The sequence below is a fragment of the Pipistrellus hanaki genome (assembly GCF_964339955.1).
Source record: "Pipistrellus hanaki genome assembly, chromosome: 5".
Taxonomy (NCBI): Eukaryota; Metazoa; Chordata; class Mammalia; order Chiroptera; family Vespertilionidae; genus Pipistrellus; species Pipistrellus hanaki.
The window spans coordinates 7,132,124-7,150,506 of NC_140507.1; the positions used below are offsets into that span (position 1 = coordinate 7,132,124).

The 18,383-nt window shown below is 47.0% G+C and overlaps 1 protein-coding gene across 4 annotated transcripts in view; it reads right to left on the reverse strand.

Moving 5' to 3' along the window:
• The window catches only part of TENM2 (teneurin transmembrane protein 2), a gene marked incomplete at its 5' end in the record, with an annotated part of 1,050,472 nt that overhangs the window by 42,821 nt on the left and 989,268 nt on the right, over nt 1–18,383 (reverse strand). For all 4 annotated transcript variants that reach the window (XM_084884006.1, XM_084884004.1, XM_084884005.1 and 1 more), the window contains 7 exons: nt 666–820; nt 2,189–2,421; nt 5,466–5,486; nt 12,420–12,669; nt 13,057–13,200; nt 16,770–17,037; nt 17,755–18,016. In XM_084884006.1, the coding sequence (XP_084740132.1) occupies nt 666–820; nt 2,189–2,421; nt 5,466–5,486; nt 12,420–12,669; nt 13,057–13,200; nt 16,770–17,037; nt 17,755–18,016 (1,333 nt within the window). The remainder of the gene's footprint in view (nt 1–665; nt 821–2,188; nt 2,422–5,465; nt 5,487–12,419; nt 12,670–13,056; nt 13,201–16,769; nt 17,038–17,754; nt 18,017–18,383) is intronic.

The following is an 18,383-nucleotide window of genomic DNA, read 5'->3' on the forward strand; positions in this document are numbered from 1 at the left end:
AACACATTTCTTTGCCAGTAGAAAGCTGTCAATTTGTTACAGAATTTAGCTGAAATTAATGAGGTTGACCGAGAGTTGAAAAGGCCCCTGTAGGAAGGGTCAACATGTACGCCAGGTTGTTTGGAATCCATATGATTCAGTCCAGTTTCCTGGGCTGTCCAGTAGTGCGCGCCTGTGCTCTCTGCCACAGCAAGAGCCCGGACTAAAGAATATCACTTGGGGGCATCGTGTAGAGAGCTCTGCTCCAGCTATGGCTGCACAAAATAAAGGTTTATGTAGTGAGGATGCAATCATGTCAGATTAACAGGGAAGTTCTGATGGACGTATAACACTGCACGGTACATTCTCAAACCTGTAATAACGATGGAGAAGAGAGGCAATTACATAGGAACTCCTGCCCTGTAATCTGTCACGGCTGCAGTAGCACCAGCTCCACTTTTCTGAGCAGAATTTCTCCCCCCACCTCTTTCTCTCTCTCTCATCCTACCTGACATTTCCCAGTCTGTCCTGCTGCCTAGTTCGTCTCAAGCCTTCTGCAAACACACCTGTGATCTCTACCTATTTCTCCCCCTTCCCACTCCATTCAGACAGGTTGCTGGTGAAAACTTCAGGCCAAGAACCAGGTGTGGCTTAGTTAGTGATGAGAAACAGAGAGAGAGTCCTACCTGGGCCACGTCCATGCTGGAGTCACAGCTCAGTGGCCGGACGGCAGTGAGGTCATTGGAGCCCAGCAGGGTGGAGATGATTCCATTCTGGTCGACCTTCCGGATCATGGTGGCATCAACGAAGTACATGAGGCCATTCTTGTCTACTGCGATACCTGAGCAAGGCAAAAAGGGGGAGTGTGTCTCTCGGCAAGGACCAGGGCTTGTGGGGTGAAGGTGGGGATGCCCTACTGGGCCTCCTCTTCTGGGACCCTCCTGAGAGGTTATTACACGCAGAGCAGTGGTGCTCAACCTTCTAAGGTGACCCCCTTTCTCATGAGCACTGCGTTGAGATCTGCATAATTCCTGGGGTGCTGGCTGTATCATCACTGAACTGCAGAACAAACCTTGGGCTGCCAATGAACCAAGGCTGCAAATGAATGGATGGGGAAATAGCGTTGCATCTGTTCTTTTTTGGAAAGAAGTTATTTCCCAAGTTCCTTGCTTGAAAAATTATTGATGGTAAATTACTTGACTACCCTTCACGACTGATTGCAACACTGAGATTGAGAAATAATGATTCTTGCAGCCACATTCTCCCCATTCTGAGCATACCCTCCAGGAAGCATTCCCCACGAAGACTTGACTTCACCCAGGACATCAGCAGCTTGGGGGAATGCAGGTCCCAGGACCACCCTCCCCGCCCAAGGTACAGCCAGAGGCTTCTATTTCTTTTCATCTTTATTCTAATGCCCACACCCAATGCTTCTTACCCGCTGCTTTCATGGTAGCTAAAAATGGTGACAAGAATTGGCCCTTCCAACGACTGTCCTTAACCTGACATATCTATTCCTTTTCAAATAGAGACCCATTGGTTCTAAGAACCCCTCCCACCAACCCCAGGCCCTTGGAAATGATGCCCATTCTTGCTGGGCATTTGTAAAATGTCGGGCGCTGTGCTTTAGACACGGGGTCCTCAAACTTTTTAAAGTGGGGGCCAGATCACGGTCCCTCAGAGAGCTGGAGGGCCGGACTATATGAACTACTAATTCCTACTGTAACACCTCGGCTGCGCTCACTGCCCAAAAAACCTGGCGGGCCGGATCAGACACCTCTGCGGGCCACATGTGGCCCGAGGGCCGTAGTTTGAAGACCCCTGCTTTAGACTCCGTGTGCACTATTGTCCAACAGGAGCATCTGGGAGAGGTTGGAGGCCACCCACTGGGCTCTGTGCTGTCTGTAGCCCACACAGCTGGACCTCTGGCTCCTTCCCACTCTGTGACTGGCTGCAGCCAGAAGTCTCCAGGAGCAACCACTTTCCACTTGTAGCATATGTGGGTGCTGAAGTTTACTTAAAAAAAAGACAAAAAAAAAAAAAAAAGACACTCCCCCCACACCACAGCAATGGATCAGAGTTAAGTTCTCCTAGGGAAAACTGTGCTTAGGTGTGTCTGGGCTCAGCTGAGCTCCAACAAGGAGAGAGCGAGCCATGCTCGTGGCCAGCTCTCTCTCTGGGGCGGGCTTCCTTGCTTTGCAGGCATTACCTCGAGGGCTCATGAGGGTTGCGTCCACAGCCTTCCCTCCGTCCCCACAGCGGGCCTCGTCAAAGGGCAAGCATTGCTCTCCAGTCCCTGCCACGACCTCCGAGTTCCCGGCCAGGTCTTTAGCTCCGCTCAGGGACTTGACTCGGTAGATGCGCCGACTGTTGGTGTCAGACACGTAGAGAGAGCCCGACACGGGGTCTACGGCCAAGTAGTACTTGTGTGCTGGGTTGTTGCTTTAGTGGGAGAAACACAGAGAGAAATGGGAAGGGGTGATGCAGCTGGCCTGCTCGACTGAAGAGATGACAAAAATCCTAGCAAGACTAACCATTGCCAATATCTTTCCACTTTAGTGAACTGGAAAGAATCTACCATATTAACTTAGTGCTCTCACACACCATGGTTTTTAGCTACTTTTTTTTCTAATTGGGCTTAACCTGCTCCTGGTGTTAGAGAATCCATCGCTTCCCATCATGCTGGAGTACCATTGCTTCATTTAGCCGATGCGAAAGACCCCACTCTGGTCCTGCCTTTGTGTGTGTGTGTGTGTGTGTGTGTGTGTGTGTGTGTGTGTGTGTGTGTGATTTGGGTGTCAGCCTCCTTGATCCCTCCATGGGTTTAACATGTTCTCAAGGGGTTCTAGGGACACTTCCCTGGGACAATGTTCTCTTTTTAATCCATGCCTCCCCAGTGCCTCCGAGGTACTGGATCAGTCTTCCTGGTTTTGTAATGGGAGATGCCCCAGCCCTCAGCCTCAGCTCTTCTCTACTAGTTCTCAGTGTGGACACGAATCAAGTTCGTGTGAAGGTGTGAGATGTCTTGCGGAAACCACATCCCAAATCTGAATTACTGGGGTTGGAGATCCAGTTTTTCAATCATGGGTAATAATGAGGTCACAGGTATGGACCATCTAGATGGGCCAGGGCCCTAAGCCTCTTCAGGAGATAAATACCTCAGGTGTGTGGAATGTCTTAGAAAGACATGAAGCCTCAGAGACCTAGACCTCTTTCTCTGATCTCCTATGTCTTACTGACCAGGACAGAGTAAAATTTGTAGACTTGGCTCAGGAATGCGACACAGAAAACTCAAATTCAACTCTGACCCGGCTTTGATAAAACCTGTCTCACCTATTGCCACCTGTGGAACAGCCACACTGTCAAACCATGGTGACCTTAGGTAAGACTGCGGGCTCTGCTGGTCCTAGATTCCTTGTCATGGAGAAATCAAATCCGACCACTCTCATGTTCCTTTTGGCTCAAACCCTACCGCTTCTTCCCTTTGCACTGTCTGCTGCTGGTTGGAGGTTGCAACTAGATTGGGTGCTCATGCCCCTCCCATGCTGGCTACTAAAATCACTGTCTCCGGGATGCAAGCAGCGAACGTTTCTCCGCCCTAGTGTGACAGATGATGCCTAAAATGAACACAGGCTTTTTATTTTTTATTTTTTAAAGTTATTTTTCAACTGCAGTTTGGCATTATGGGAAGGGAGGAGCTGGGAGAGGTGAAGGGTGGGCGAGGGCGGTCACAGTGTTGGATGCGTGTCCTGTAGACACCAGCTAGTAAACGACTAATTAAAACACCACCGTTCGGGTTCTTCCCTGATTTAAGGAAGAAAAGGAGAAGGAAGCTATTTTTAGGAACAATCTGTGAAGCGAGACCATCTTTAATTCCAGCTTCTCCTCCGGCTGCTATGATGACACATAATTGAACTAGAAGTCAAGGTCTTTCTAAAATTCCAGCCTAGATAACTAGTCTGGAAGGGAAGGCTACCCGGATCCCGTCCTTTCTCTTTCTTTCTTTCCTTCCTTCCTTCCTTTTTTTTTTTTTTTTTTTTTTTTTTTTTTGGCTATTAAGTCTTTAGAGAATATCCATATATACAAAACAAATGAGGGCAGAAAGGGAGATATTCATGCCACTTTTAATTAGATGCTGTACTTCGTTACTGAGTGGACAGTAGCTGGCGTGGCCAGCAGAAGGATCGGCGTTTTGCACATCTGTGAGCTAGATTAATTAATTCTGGGCTTTCTAGGGAGCCTGACTCAAGCTTTCCACATCTCTGGCAGCGAGCAGACAGTTGAGGGTGTGGGGCCAGTTCTTGCTGGAGCCCCCTTGTCCCCCAAGGCCTCTTACTCATTCCCACCAGGAGTCTTGCAGGAAAGCTCAGCGAGGTGCACAGGACATCCCTCCACTTCTGTGGAGAGGGCGAAGGGCCAGTGGGGTGAGTTTGAAGGGGGATGTCCCTTCAGGGTGCTGCTGCTGCTTTTATTATTCGACCCATTGGGGTGGCTATGACCAGCCAATTTGGGGGTGCCTGAGAAGAAGGCAGAGGACTCCCCCAATGCCTCGCAGCTTTCCCACTGACTGGGATGACTGTGGGTGTCTGGACTCCACCCTTTGGCTAATTTGGACCTAACAGCATGATCGCCCTTCACATTTCATTTTAAGGCGTGAGGGAGAGGCATGTCTCTCGAGTATTAAAATACATTTCCCTTGAGTATTAAAAAGTGTTGCTTTTTCTCTTTTCCCAAGTAAAAGTGAAATCATTTTCTTCCAGAAAGCTCATGCTTCATCCACTTCAGTGCCCCCTGGACTTGTCCTAACTTTGTAAGGGGAAGCTCCCCAGAGCCGTAGGCACACTTATATGTTGGTACCAGTATGATTTTAAATGCTAACCTTGGAGCGATTGAATGGCAAAGGATATTGAGACAAAAAGTACTTGGTCTGTATCCTTCATACTACTTAAAAAGCGACTGAACGCCATGAAAATCCCCAATGCATCCAACTCTTGGATTCATTGTGACCAGCAGATTGACAATTAAGTTTTTTTTTTTTTTTTTTTTTTTTTTTTTTAAATGACCATCTATCCAGGGAGGGGAAATCATTAATGAGTTGAAAATGAGTTTTTGACCCGTTTCCAGTTCATTAAAGCTTTTGTGAACCCCGTCCAGCATTTACAAAAGCCAGAAGTTTGTCTCAACTGTTTAGCCCAATTACGGACCACGCTGAGCAGTCAGGATAAAAGTTCGCTGAGGGTTCATTATCTTGCTTTTGCATCTCCCGGAAATTCTAATTACTGTCAGCTTATTTGCTTGCTTTTTGACTGCATTTCATAATTGCCAAAGCTTATCGTATCTACAACACACAATCAGCACATAAAAAAGTGACTATATTTGGTACACAAAAATACACAACATTACATAAGATGCACGAAACAGAAAGCAAAGACAAGGAAGCAAAACGAATCATATCAAATGATACAGGAAAGAGTTTTTCGTCTTACCTATGTTTAAACTCTTTATTTCTTTATAGAAAGAAAACAGAAGGAAAAAGAACAAACAGTTAGCTGAAGAACTGATGATAAAACAAACATCACATTTTTGTTTATTACTATTATTATTATAATTATTATTATTATTTTTAATAAAGGGACTGAAAGTAGGCAGTCTTTTTTTACCCCACTTTTAGCTGACAGCTCCTGGCTCAATTTCCTGGGAAGACCCCTGATTTGGAATTCTTCCTGGCCATTGGAAAAATCTAGGCAAGAATGCTTGAATTCCTGGACCAGCAATGAGGCTGTTCCACAGGTGGCAATAGGTGAGACAGGTCTTGTGGCCAATGGAGGGATGGCAAGGAGGTGACCTCTTGCATGCCAACACCTGCTGATGGGTGATGGCTGAGGCGGGACAGAAGTAGAAAGATTCTGAAGCCAAATTCAAGTTTAGCTATAAAGAGTACCGTGACTCATCTGTAACATCTGCCCCGGGTGTTGGGGGGTGGGGGGGCATCCTGGTGCCACCTGGGCCACCTACTTGTCATGGGTGCATGACAGGGTAGAGTCAGTACCACCCAGGAGAAAGTCCCTGCCCACACCCAACTGCAGTTTGGCAAACACTGTCAAACCCGGAGAATCACAACCATTTCCTATGCCTGCTCCCTGCCACCTTCCCTCCCCCAGCCAGCGATCTTTTTAAATGAAATTCATAGACAATCAGATCCTATTGTCATTGGAGCCAAAGACCTTTCCTTTTTGGAAAACTAGTGAAAGTTTTGCTGTTTGTTTTTTTCTCTCTTAGGAACAAAAAGACATGGCAATTTCAACAGGAAAGTGGCCGGAAGTTAACCACATTAGAGAGGAAAAAAGAGAGATGCTGGGCCCCCAAGGAAAGAGAACTTCTCCCCATTCTTGAGGCCTCCGGTTAAGGCAGAAGGAGCCCCATCCCCCTTTTGCTTTGGGCTGAGGGAGGAGACTTCAGAGAAAGAACAAAGAGGGTTTGAGGCTGACTCCTGCTCACCTGCTGCTCAGGCCTCTGCTGGGGGCCATCATTAGTGGTGGGTTTGCACAGGGATTACATTTTTATATTTTATTCCAATGTGTTAGTTTTTGCAAAAAAAAAAAAAAAAAAAGTTAATTAAATGATGCTGATAACTCCCGAGCTCTGACTGACATGGTGCAATTTGAGATTCACTCTGCAAAGCCTGGTGTGCTGGGGCGGCAGCCGGGAGTCGGCGTGTCTGTTTTATATTGCTTAATGAAAGTGAAATGTTATCTGCCACCAGTGGTAGTCATATTTGGCTCTTAATTATTGCAATATCAATTCCACTTTTTTTTTTTTTTTTTTTTTTAAGTCAAGATTTTGTAAAAAGACTGGATGGGATTTGGGTCTGCAGACCTGACCTACTTATTGCCTAAGAACATCTGCTTTAAGTTGATTAAGATGGTATCTCTGTTGGAGGAAGGAGAAGGGCAGGTGTGGGGGACCAAGTCATTGGGAGTACAGAGTCTGAACGATCACATGGACATGAGCTCTGGTGAAAGACTGAGGTCGTTACTATTCCAGTCCAGGGCCATACGCAGAGTGGGTGCTTAGCAAGAAACCCAAATAATAGCATTGTTGGGTCTATGTATCCCTGTTTTCAAAGCATAGGCTTTGTGTCCGTGGCCTCAATAACACCATGCTTTTAGGTTTATGCTTTGAGGAAAAAGTGGTGTCTCAGGTTTAAGAACGAGCTGGATTAGCTCTTCACACGGTGGAGTCTCAATGACTCCCATGAGGACCTTCAGGGTCTCTCCGAGTGTTCTCAGCTTGCCTTGCAGAGGGCTCATCGGGCTGTCTTGTGATTTATGTGTGTGTGTGCGCTTGTCCTAGTTGTGAACAGAAGAAGTAAATATGGACATGATTTATTCCCATGCTGCTGATTTTTAGGAAGGAGGCCTGGAGAGAGGTAGCTTGGGCAAATGGGTTCTTGAGTGATGGAGAGTGGAATGAGGCTGGGTAGACCCTGCCTTGGGCTGGTTCCCAACCCCTCATATTCTACCCAGAATCGCCACGCTGCAGTCAGATCTTGTCTCCCCCCCCCCCCTTTTTAATAAAATAATTTGTCTTTATTGTTGGAAGTATTACAGATGTCCCCTTGGTTTGTTTATTTTTCTCATTGACCCCCATCCTGCACCCACCCCTCCCAGGCCTTTACCACTCTATTGTCTGTGTCAGTGGGCTATGTAGCTCTTGTCTTTTTCTATTCTAACACTCTCTGTGCCACAGAAGAGGGTGGAGTTGGAATGGCCACATTTTTTGTTTGATTTAGTTATAACTAAACAAAAGTGAGTTGGGACCCACTTAGTTTACTTTTAGGGGGATGTGCTTATGTGGTTGCTATGTCCTCCTTGCACCGTCTTGTTAGATTATTGCTAGACACACTGGTTAGGAAGGACTGTCAGGAATGCCCCTGCCTGCTGAGCTGATTCACCTCCCACCGTGACAGGAAGTGCCACGCCCAGGGTAGAAGTCACATTGCACTATTACCAGGACATCAGTGACAAGCTGGCTGAAGAGTGTTGGTCCAAAAAGTATTTAGATTATTCACTGCACACAAAAATCTGAAATGCCCAGAAATATTGTACTATGAAAGAAGCTTGATGAAGTTTTCCCAACATTGACAATTCTAACAATTTTCCCGACATCTCCCGTAATCAATCGTGAACATCAAAGAAAAACATCTAATTTGTCAGTAATCCGAAGCAACTTTTGACCAGCTATACCTAAGGCAAGACTGAATCTCTCTTTTAATAGATAATGACATTACAAAGTCATTGTCATATTATGAGACAACCAAAGAGGATGCAGTCAAAAAGTGTAGGAAAAAAGTATCCTGGAAATGTAAGAGTAGTTAATTAATAAAAAATTTTAGGTTATTTGTCTGGATTTTATGATGTTTGGAGTAACTGTCTGCTTTTCAAAATCTGCAGTTGCTCTGGTTTCTTTTCTCATCCTAAATAATTTCAATTTCATTCTGAAATTGCATGAAACCCAGATCTGTCTTTGGTAAAAGAGCTTTGAAAATAGAGCCAACAACAGTCCAAAGTTTTGTGGTTACTGCTGTGCTGCTATTGTTGTTACTGCTATTCTGGGTGCTGTGCTATATTTGGTCTCCTGACCTCCGAGTTTATACCCTGACCTCACAGGGAAAGTGTCTGCTCTCTAACTACAACTGTCTTCCTCCTGAACATCCTGTGTTGGCATCAAGTAGGGTCTGTCCTGGTAGAAACTCTCAGGCAAAACTTATCTTTGCCTGGTGAGGCTTACTCCAATTTCTGCTGCCCTTGCCCTCCTTTCTAGGCTCCCTTTCTCATGTCTCTTTCCTCTCCAGCACTGACACCCTTGAGCTAGACATTCCCTCCCTGAAGAGCTTTCACAATGCAATGATGCCAATAGCACCATCAGAATCTCAGCACGGGAAGTGTTTTAGTTGAAATAAAACATATTAAGTATCATAATATAACTTTATATTTGGGAAAGTTTTAAAAAAATAGACTTTAAAAATATTATGGAAAGTACAGGAATCTTATGTTTGCCAAAGGGGACATATTAAGAAAAGGCATCCCATCCCTTATCAATTACTGCCTTATATTGGGGTCCAATTCTTAAGATAGTCTCAAATTGGGGGGGGAAGGAAAGATTTATCTAGGTTAAATATTCACCCTGATATGGTAGTTAGTGACTGACATTTATTCTGCTACACGGGACTCAGGTTTTCTAGGAGTCACCTGGAGAGGGTGATAGCTATAAGAAGCAATAAGAAGGGAAATGGGCTACAACAGGTCATGTCAGGCTTGAGGGGGGAGTGAATGCTGAAAATGTCTCCAATGCTGGAGGAATTGAAGAAGGCTTTCCCAGCACTGGATGTCTTCCAGGTGTGCTTCCATAGGCAAAGGGAGGGAGAAGAACAGCGAGCATGATGGGAGCATCTAAATAAAATTAGGATTCAGAGGCACACCTCTGGGGTGGGTGAGAGAGAGAGGGATGGGCACTGGCTCCTGAAATGAAATCATTCGGCTGCCAGCTCACAGTGGAGAAAAGACATAAGCAAGACAGGTCTCTCCCTCCCTCCTCTCTCCCTTTGAAGGTTACTGTTGTGAAGAGCGGGGATTGACAGCCCTTTGTTTTCAGGTATGTAGTGGGAAGAAAAGAAGAATCAAACCAGTGTTCTTGTAAAAGCTTAACTTCTAATCATCTCTGGATACCTGGCTGATGAAAGCAAGAACACGTCCAAAGGCAGTTAAAAAGGAAAAAAACAACAACAACAAAAACCATATGGCTGTTGAGGGCAATTGGTAGTCCCATGCCCTCCAGCTGTGTCACTGTCACCACGTGGGTGTGGCATGGCTCTGGGTGGGCTCTGGGCTGGTACCCATACTGTGGACTCTACAACTCAAGAGACATGGAACCAAGGGCAAATTCCAACCAGGGGAGCTGCTGGTGTGGATCAGACACTACTCTAGGCATCAAGGGGAAAAGATACCCAAGCTGCCTGCTCCACAGAAACGCACACACTAGGGCCCTAAGACTTACACAGAAATACATCAAAAACAAGGCAGTAAACACTGTCAACTTTTGTGGAAAATTAGACAGAAGTGACCCAGACAAGGCTGAGAATTATTTCCACTAAGGAGATCGGGTTTCAAGGAAGAAGGGGCCTTCAAATGGAGCCTTACAGATGGTCTCGGTGATGAAGTAGGGAGGATATTGTAGGTAGGCTGAGGGGCAGGAGCCAAGGTTCGGAGGTGGGAATGCAGCTGGCAGGTGCCAATTCAGTGCTGAGCAGGAAGAGCAGAGACAAGGAAGAGGTGGAGGGCGACAAATGCCAGTGGGAAGTGTGACCCTCATGGGAAAGGACAATGCTACCGTCAGCCCCTGCCTCCTCTCCTAGGTCTCCATGACCCACAGGAGGCCCAGGAAAAAGAGGGCTGTCTTGGGACAGAAAAGGAAATAAACCTCTTGGGAAGGGGACCTACTCAGGGAGCTGTAGGAAAAGTGGTTTGTCTGGCTGCCAACTTGGCAGGTGGAGTTTATCCAGCCTCTTCCATTTTGCCTCCTTTTTCCTCTCCTTATTCATCTTTTGGTTATGACAGCCTCTTATTCACATGAACTCCCCCTTTGTCCTTCTGTGGTGTGGGTTGCTGGCTCTTCTAGAACACAGCTTGAATTGCCTCACTGCCTGGGTGCCCGTCTCAGCCTGGAATGGCTGCTCCTTGAGCTTTGGTTTCATCCCTGTCTGGACATCAGAGTCCAGCACAGGCGTGGCTCACCACCACACTCAGGAAATGTCCACTGGACCACAGAGGTTGCAACCTGCTAGGGATGGAGCTGCAGTTCTCTCCTCTCTTTTTACCTCTCCAAGGCCGGGCACAGTCTCAGCTCCCAAGAATACTCAGCAGCACTTCCTGGTGCTCAGGCCATTGATCTCTCTCCCAGAAGAGGCCTCAAAGATATTAAAATGCAAGAGCAACCTGTGACTTCATCTAAGTCCTGCCCCCGGGAGCTGAGTAGCCAGAATCATTTCTAAAATAATGCAAATCAGATCACATCAACTCCACCACTTTCTACTTCCACCTCCAATGGTTGTCCATTGCAGTAAGAATATGATCTCTTCTCATCAACATGATATTAAGAGCCTGAAGCATCAGTCCCTTCCCTACTTCTCTGACCCCCTCGGACCCCCTCTGAGACACTCCCCTGAGCTCACCACCCACCCGCCATATTGGATGTTATTCATCCCTTAAATAAACCAGGTTATCTGCTGATATTAGGGCTTCTGCACAACTTCTCTCTGCCTGGAACCCTTTCCCCCAGATCCTCCCATGGTTGACCTCATCATTCAGGACCCAGCTCAAATGTCACCTGGTATTTTTCTGACCACTTTACCTTATGTAGCTTCCTCATCCCTCCTCCATCCCCACCATAATTGATATCCCTTAGCCTGTTGTTTTCCTTAAAGTATTTAATGCAACTTGAAGTTATTTTTTAGTTGTCCACATGATTTGAAGTTCTCTATCAGACCACAAACACAATGTCTAGGACTTTGCTGGTTCCTATCTCCGCCTCCCCGCCCCCTACACCCCCACCCAACCAGTCCCAGGCACAGTATACATCCCCCAAGTATCTGTTGAATACATTTCTCCCCTATTTATAGATTTCATCTCTCTCTACTTACAGATCCCTCTCAAGGTTCAATGGCCTGGAATCAACTTCCCTGGGAAGAGAGTTTCCAAGAAACTCTGTTCAGCGCAGGGGAGTCTGGGCTTTAGACTTAGCAGCAAGCACTGAATCTACTGGGGAAGGGGGCAGGAGTGGCCTAGCATGGCCCATTCTAAGTCATCCTAAGTCACATCCCATTAAATGTGGGAAAATGCAGAGGATTCACAGAGCTCACCCAGAGAGCTGCTCAACATAAACGTGTGAACTAGTAATTAATTATTGGTGGTTCTCAGATGTTGACAGGCATAGGAATCTCCTACCAAGTTTGTCAAGGATAAAGGACGCCTTGGCCTCTAGAACGACTGAATTAGTGCCTCCGGGATTGGGCTCCAGGAATCTGTATTTTTAAAAAGTGCCCATCTAGAAACCTCAGAAATGGACCAACAGTTCTCTCACTGTGTGGTATGTATTAGATTCAGGCCGGGGGTTTGATAACACACAGCTACCCGGGACCCAACCCAAACACCAGGTCTGATATGGCTTTCCTTGTTTGTAACGAAATGCCTGTGCGGTGTTTTATAGCTACACAAAGCCTTTCCCCAAATCCCCACTGGAGTCCGGTCCTAGGTTTCGAACCTCAGCCCCTCCCAGGGAATCCCTATTCTCTGCAGAAACCACAATGCAGCCACCGATTACTCAGGAGGCCGTGTGGCCATGGCAGCAATGGAACAAAAGCAGGCGTCTGTGTGGCCGCTTACCGTAACTCCAAGATGCTGGTCACGTTGCGGGAGGGATAGATGCGCCGGATGTAATTGAAGTCGCCAACGAAGAGGCTCCCATCCACGCCCACAGCCAGGGCCACGGGGGCCAGCAGCTTGTTGCCTTCGGCCAGGCCGTTGCAGCTGGGGCAGGAGATGCTGCGGCGGCGGCCGTTGCCCATGATGCTGGTGATGATGGCGGGCTGCTGCGTCAGGAACTGGTTCTCCCCGGTGCCCTTGTGCAGGATGCCTGCGGGCGGAACAGAGGTGGCTGTGCAGCCCCGAGAGAGACACTCCTACCGGCCTGCTGGGGGCACGGGACGTGACGTGGGGAAGAGATGCCCTAGGAAATGTCCATCTGATGTCTTCCCTTTGCTGAGAGATGGGGCGGGCAGGCCCCAGGGGTTGGGCAGGATAATATTTGCAGAGATAATTGGAAAATTGTGAGATACATGAAGGCGGACAGTCTGGGAGGACCAGCCCCACATCCTTTGACATTTCAAAAGAGAAGATGGGAAAACCAGTGAGTATTTGGGCATTGGATGAAACTGGCCGAGGGGCGGGGAGAGATTACCGATGAAACGGAGAGGGTCCAGGAGAGAGGAGGCTGTTTGCGGGAGGCAACATGCTCACGTACCGCTCTTCACATTGAGGATGTGATGCTTGTCCAGGGACCAGCCGCCCAGGTTGGATGGGTCCAGCTCAAAGCCTTGCAGCAGGGCGGTCCTCTTCTCCCACAGGATGAGGCTGGGGCAGGTCTCATACTCGAACCCCACCGACACTGGAGGGTGAGAAGGGAGGGCCGGCGGGGACCGGGGAGTTGACTGATTACAGCAGAGCACGCCCCAGGCCCGGGAAACACGCGTTCACCCCAAGACCCAGCCCGCTCCCAAATCCCGCCCCACAGAGGCGGCTGATTGCTTTTCTCCTCACGATCCCACACGATATTAAATTCAAATTTCAAGCTGAACTCAACCTTGAAACTTTACACAGGAGCACTCCGTGGGGATGGAAAGACCTTTCTGAAGAGGAGCTGGCTTTCAGAAATGACCCCAGTGACGCGGAGGCAGGAGCTGAATCATTTAAGACCCGATGCGGCTCTCCTTCCGAGAGGGACGGGAGAGACCGTGTCCCCCAGCCCACTGTTCGCCACGTGCATTTATTAGAGTTCCATTATTTATCTGCAGTTGCTGGGAGAAAGGCCTACGGAAGCTTAGTGGCTATTTTTACTGATTTCAGAGAAGAAGGGAGAAGGAAAGAGAGAAACATCAATGATGAGAGAGAATCATGGATCAGCCGCCTCCTGCACACCTCACCCTGGGGATCCAGCCCACAACCTGGGCATGTGCCCTTGACTGGAATAGAACCCGGGACCCTTCAGTCTGCAGGCCGACGCTCTATCCACTGAGCCAAACTGGCTAGGCTTAGTGGCTCATTTATCAAGAGGCTGGAGGCAGCAGCCTGGTTGAGTGGCTGCACTCGGAAAGTTCGCTCTGGAATCCAGAGGTGCTGGGTGACGCAGGCACTCGACCCAGCCTGGCAGTTCCAGGGCAAGTCCATGGGGAACAGAATTCAGAAACTACAAAACCCCCTTTCTCTCTCCGCCCTTCCCCTGTGTTTGCTGCAGGGACAAATGGGAGAGAGAAGCGGGAGATAAAGGGCTTAGTCCTCACTCTGTTCCTGCTCAGACCTCCTCGTGGCTTCCCTCTCCCACGTGGAAAACGGAGCAAGTGAGGCCTTAATTTCTCAGATACGTGGGAAGGAGACACGAGATAGGACACCAAGAGGCCACACATTTTTAATTGGAACGCTGCTTTCGAAAGATGAGCCCCTGTTATTATTGCGATTCCTACTACATTAAATTCTCAACTGCGTGTGTCACCTTCGGGGATTCTCGCAACTTCTTTTAAATCCTGAGATATAGGAGTGTCGATAGGAACAGAAGATGCGTTTGATCTTTTTGAGTAAAACCATATATATCCTACCCTGCCCTCTGAAAATTCCAAAAAACAATGACTGCCCCAGCAGCAGAGAGAATTGCTAGTGGCTGGCTGTGGCCTTGAAATATGATTTCTCATTAAAAAGAATCAGGGCTCCTGGAAGATATAGCCAGAGCAAGAAATGAACAAGATGAGGCCCGGCCACTTTATCACACCAGATAGAAAGGAAAGAACAAAAATCTACTGGGGTCATGTTGAAAGAATTCGGAAGTCAGTTTGAAGAGGCTTCCAAAGATGGTGCAATCTGAGCATTAGTAAAGAAAATAACTTCCATGGATGGAAACTATTATACTATATTAGAGACAGTTCACTCTGAGTTCAGAGGAGTATTTTTATTTTTATTTATTTTAAATATACTTTTATTGATTTCAGAGAGGAAAGGAGAGGGAGAGAGAGATATAAATAACAATGATGAGAATCATTGATTGGCTGCCTCTTGTATGCCCCCTATTGGGGATTGAGCTTGCAACTCGGGCATGTACCCTTGGCCATAATCGAACCTTAGGACCTTTCAGTATGCAGGCTGATGCTCTTTCCACTGAGCCAGACCGGCTAGGACAGAATGGTATTTTTAAAAAACATGAATTTGCCACCATTAGAGGATGTTAAAGAAACAGACAGACTTATTATACTGAAAAATAGTAAGTAAAGAGAAAGGATAAAACATTTATCCTTACTTTCCTATTTGAACTGTATCTCAAATAACCAAGCAGTTAAAGAGAAAGTATCTCTATATGAAAGTATTCTAGGTAATAAAGAAGCAATGCAGAATTAAAATATTAATTTGCAAATCTTAATGGCCTAATCAATCCAGGCAATAAGCATCAGTGTCCACTAAAATCACTAAAGGAAAGACCAGCTGACATTAGTTGTCATCTGATGGAGAAGACAACACCACCTATCAAGTTGTCCTACTTAAAATTTTAAAAAATTAAAGAATAAAATACCTAGGAAAAAATTTAAACAAGGACGTGAAAGACCTGCACACTGAAAACTATAGGACACTGATGAAAAAAATTGAAGAAACAAATAAATGAAAAGATATTCTATGCTCGTGGGTTAAAAGAATTAATATTGTTAAAATGTCCATACTACTCAAAGCAATCGACTGATTCGATGCAATCCCTATCAAAATACCAAAGGCTTTTTTACTCACAGAAATAGAACAAACAATCCTAAAACAAACCATAGAAATGTTGAGAAAGAACAATGCCATAGGTATCATGCTCTCTGATTCCAAACTATATTGCAAAGTTATAGTAATCAAAACAGTATGGTATTAGCAGTAAAAATAGACACATAGGTCAATGGAACAAAATAGAGAGCTCAGAAATAAACTCTTGCATAGAAGGTCAATTAATTAATGACAAAGTAGCCAAAACTATACCATGGGATAGGATGTATAGTCTCTTCAATAAATACTGTTGGGAAAACTTGGCACCTATCTTACACCATATACAGAAATTAACTCAAAGGGCTTAAAGGCTTGAATGTAAACATAAAACCATAAGACCCCTAACACAAAACATAGGGTACCAATTACAGTGAAAATGTCTGAATATGCTGGTTTTTTATTTTGGTAACTTACTACAGTTCTTAGAAATCACAAGCTTGTTTATAAAAAGAAAAACAAAACAAAAAACCAACAACATAGGAATCTGGATTTTAATTAACCCAGATAGCTTTATACCAGTAGGAAATTTTACTGGGTAGGTTGACATTAATCCACAGCCCACAACTCTTCAAAGCCTGATAATTGCAGGACACTTCTCTTAGGGGGGAAGGGAGGAAGGGGTGTCTTTCATAAGTGTGTGTGTGTGTGATGTGATCTGCTCAAAGGCAAAGCCTGAGACACAGCATGTGACGTCCAGCTCCCCCAGTGCCAGTTTCTGATCCTCACAGTGCATTCTGGATCATTTGCATGTGCTTACTCGGAAGTGAACACCTCTCTCCCCTCTCTTGATTATTCTCCTTGTCCACTACATCCCAGCCTCACTGGCCTCCTCGTTGTCTTCCAAACACACCTCATCCTCCTCTCTTTTCCTGCCAGGATGTCACCCCCCTGAGGAGCCTTCCCTGAGCGCCTTCGATAAAAGGCATCCCCAGTGCACACCACTCCTCCCTGGTACAAATCACCGTGTTAGCACATATCACTGCTTCATATTTTCTCATCCAATTTGGGTTTATTGTCTCGAGAAGGTCCATGGATGGGACTCTTGTCTGTCTCATGGACCACTGCATTTCTATCTACTAGAATAGTTCTTGACGTCTATAGGAACTTCATAACGATTGGTCAAATTAATACATGATGATATTCAAGCATCAATAGGGGTTTGAAACCCAAACATACCGACAGCGTCAGAGAGTCCATAGACCCTTTGGCCGTACGCGTCTGTCTTGTCCCAGATGAAGGTGTAGGCCAGGTTGGAAGAGGCCTGGAATGACTTCTGGAAGAGGTGTCCCTCCACGGCCACCATCAGGTGCACCTTGATGAGGTTCAGGGGCACGGTGGACTGGGTCATGGTGATCTTCAGCAGCGACTTGTAGCCCGCCGTCCGGGAGCTCAGGTAGCGGAGCTTCACGTTGGTACCCGGGAGCTCAATTTCCTCATGAAGGACCTGAGAACACGTGGCAGGCACACACACCACTCAAACACCCTCCCCGAAGCATCCCGCCCCGTGTGGGGTGCAAGAACCACTTCCCAAGACTGATGGAAACACACACACACACACACACACACACACACACACACACACAAAACTTTATCCTACACCCTGGAGTGAAGGGGCTGAGGTTATGATTTCTGGATTAATAATTATTCTTGGTCACTGTTGTGTTTCTTTTTTAAAAGCCACACGGTTGGCAAAAGATGTAAATAAGAACAGCAGGCTTTATTGCTCGCTGCACGCGAGGAGGCCGCGAGAGGCTGTAATTATATGAACCCGCAAGTTCCACTGACAATTGGCATAAAGCAACAGGGAGGCAATAATGTAATATGCCCTCTGTTGCAGCCCCAAGGTAGATCATTAAAGCGCCTCTTATCTTGTGTCTCTGTGACTAACAGGAACCAAAAGCGATTTGCAGGTGGGTTACACATCTGTATATTGTTTTATTTTATTAAAAGCCCTGGCGACTGCCAGAGGCTCGCACGGCTATCCGGAAACATCTCGACCGTCCAGGGGAGATTCCGGTCTTCTCTTCAGTGACTACAGATTCTACTGTGTTCCTACTTTTTGCTTCTCCCCTTCCTATGGGTTTCTGGGAGAGACGGGTTGGCCAGCCAGGTCCGGTCAGGGCGGGATGGAAAGTCCTACCCTGGTTCTCGCCCTTCCTACCTGGGTCTCGGGCACGATGGGGTTGTGGCCAGGGGCAGCGCTGAAGAAGGTAGACAGCGGGGAGGAGATGATGATGGGATCTGGCCGGACAAAGCCGCTGAGGTCACAGCTGGGGATGGAGTTCTCCTCGGTCTTCATCACCAGGGTGTCCATGGCGTAGAAGCTGTTCCACGGCAGCCACACGGTGCGCTCCTGGCTCATGAACGGGGCTCGCTCGAAGTGCAGGGTCAAGGCGGCGCCCCCATTGGCGATCAGGTCAAACCTGGAGAGGAGGGAAGTGGGCTCCCTGAGACGGTGAACGCACCCTCAGGCGAGGCAGGTACCCTGACAGCAGAGGGAGGGGCTGAGCAATGGGGGGGGGGAGGTGGGATGGGTAGAGAAAGAGCCTGGGCTTTGGGGCCCATGGGCTGGTTGGAACCCACACTCTTCCACTTACTAATTGCGTGTCTGTGGGTGAGTTACTGACCCTCTCTGAGCCTACCTTTCTTCACCTCTGAGTTGGGGATAATTGTAGCAACTTTACAGAGTGGCTGAGAGAATGAAATATCGTGATGAGTGCAGAGCAGGGGTAGCTAAGCCTGGCCCATCCCCCGTTTTGGTATAAAGAAGTCTCATTGGAATATAGCCAT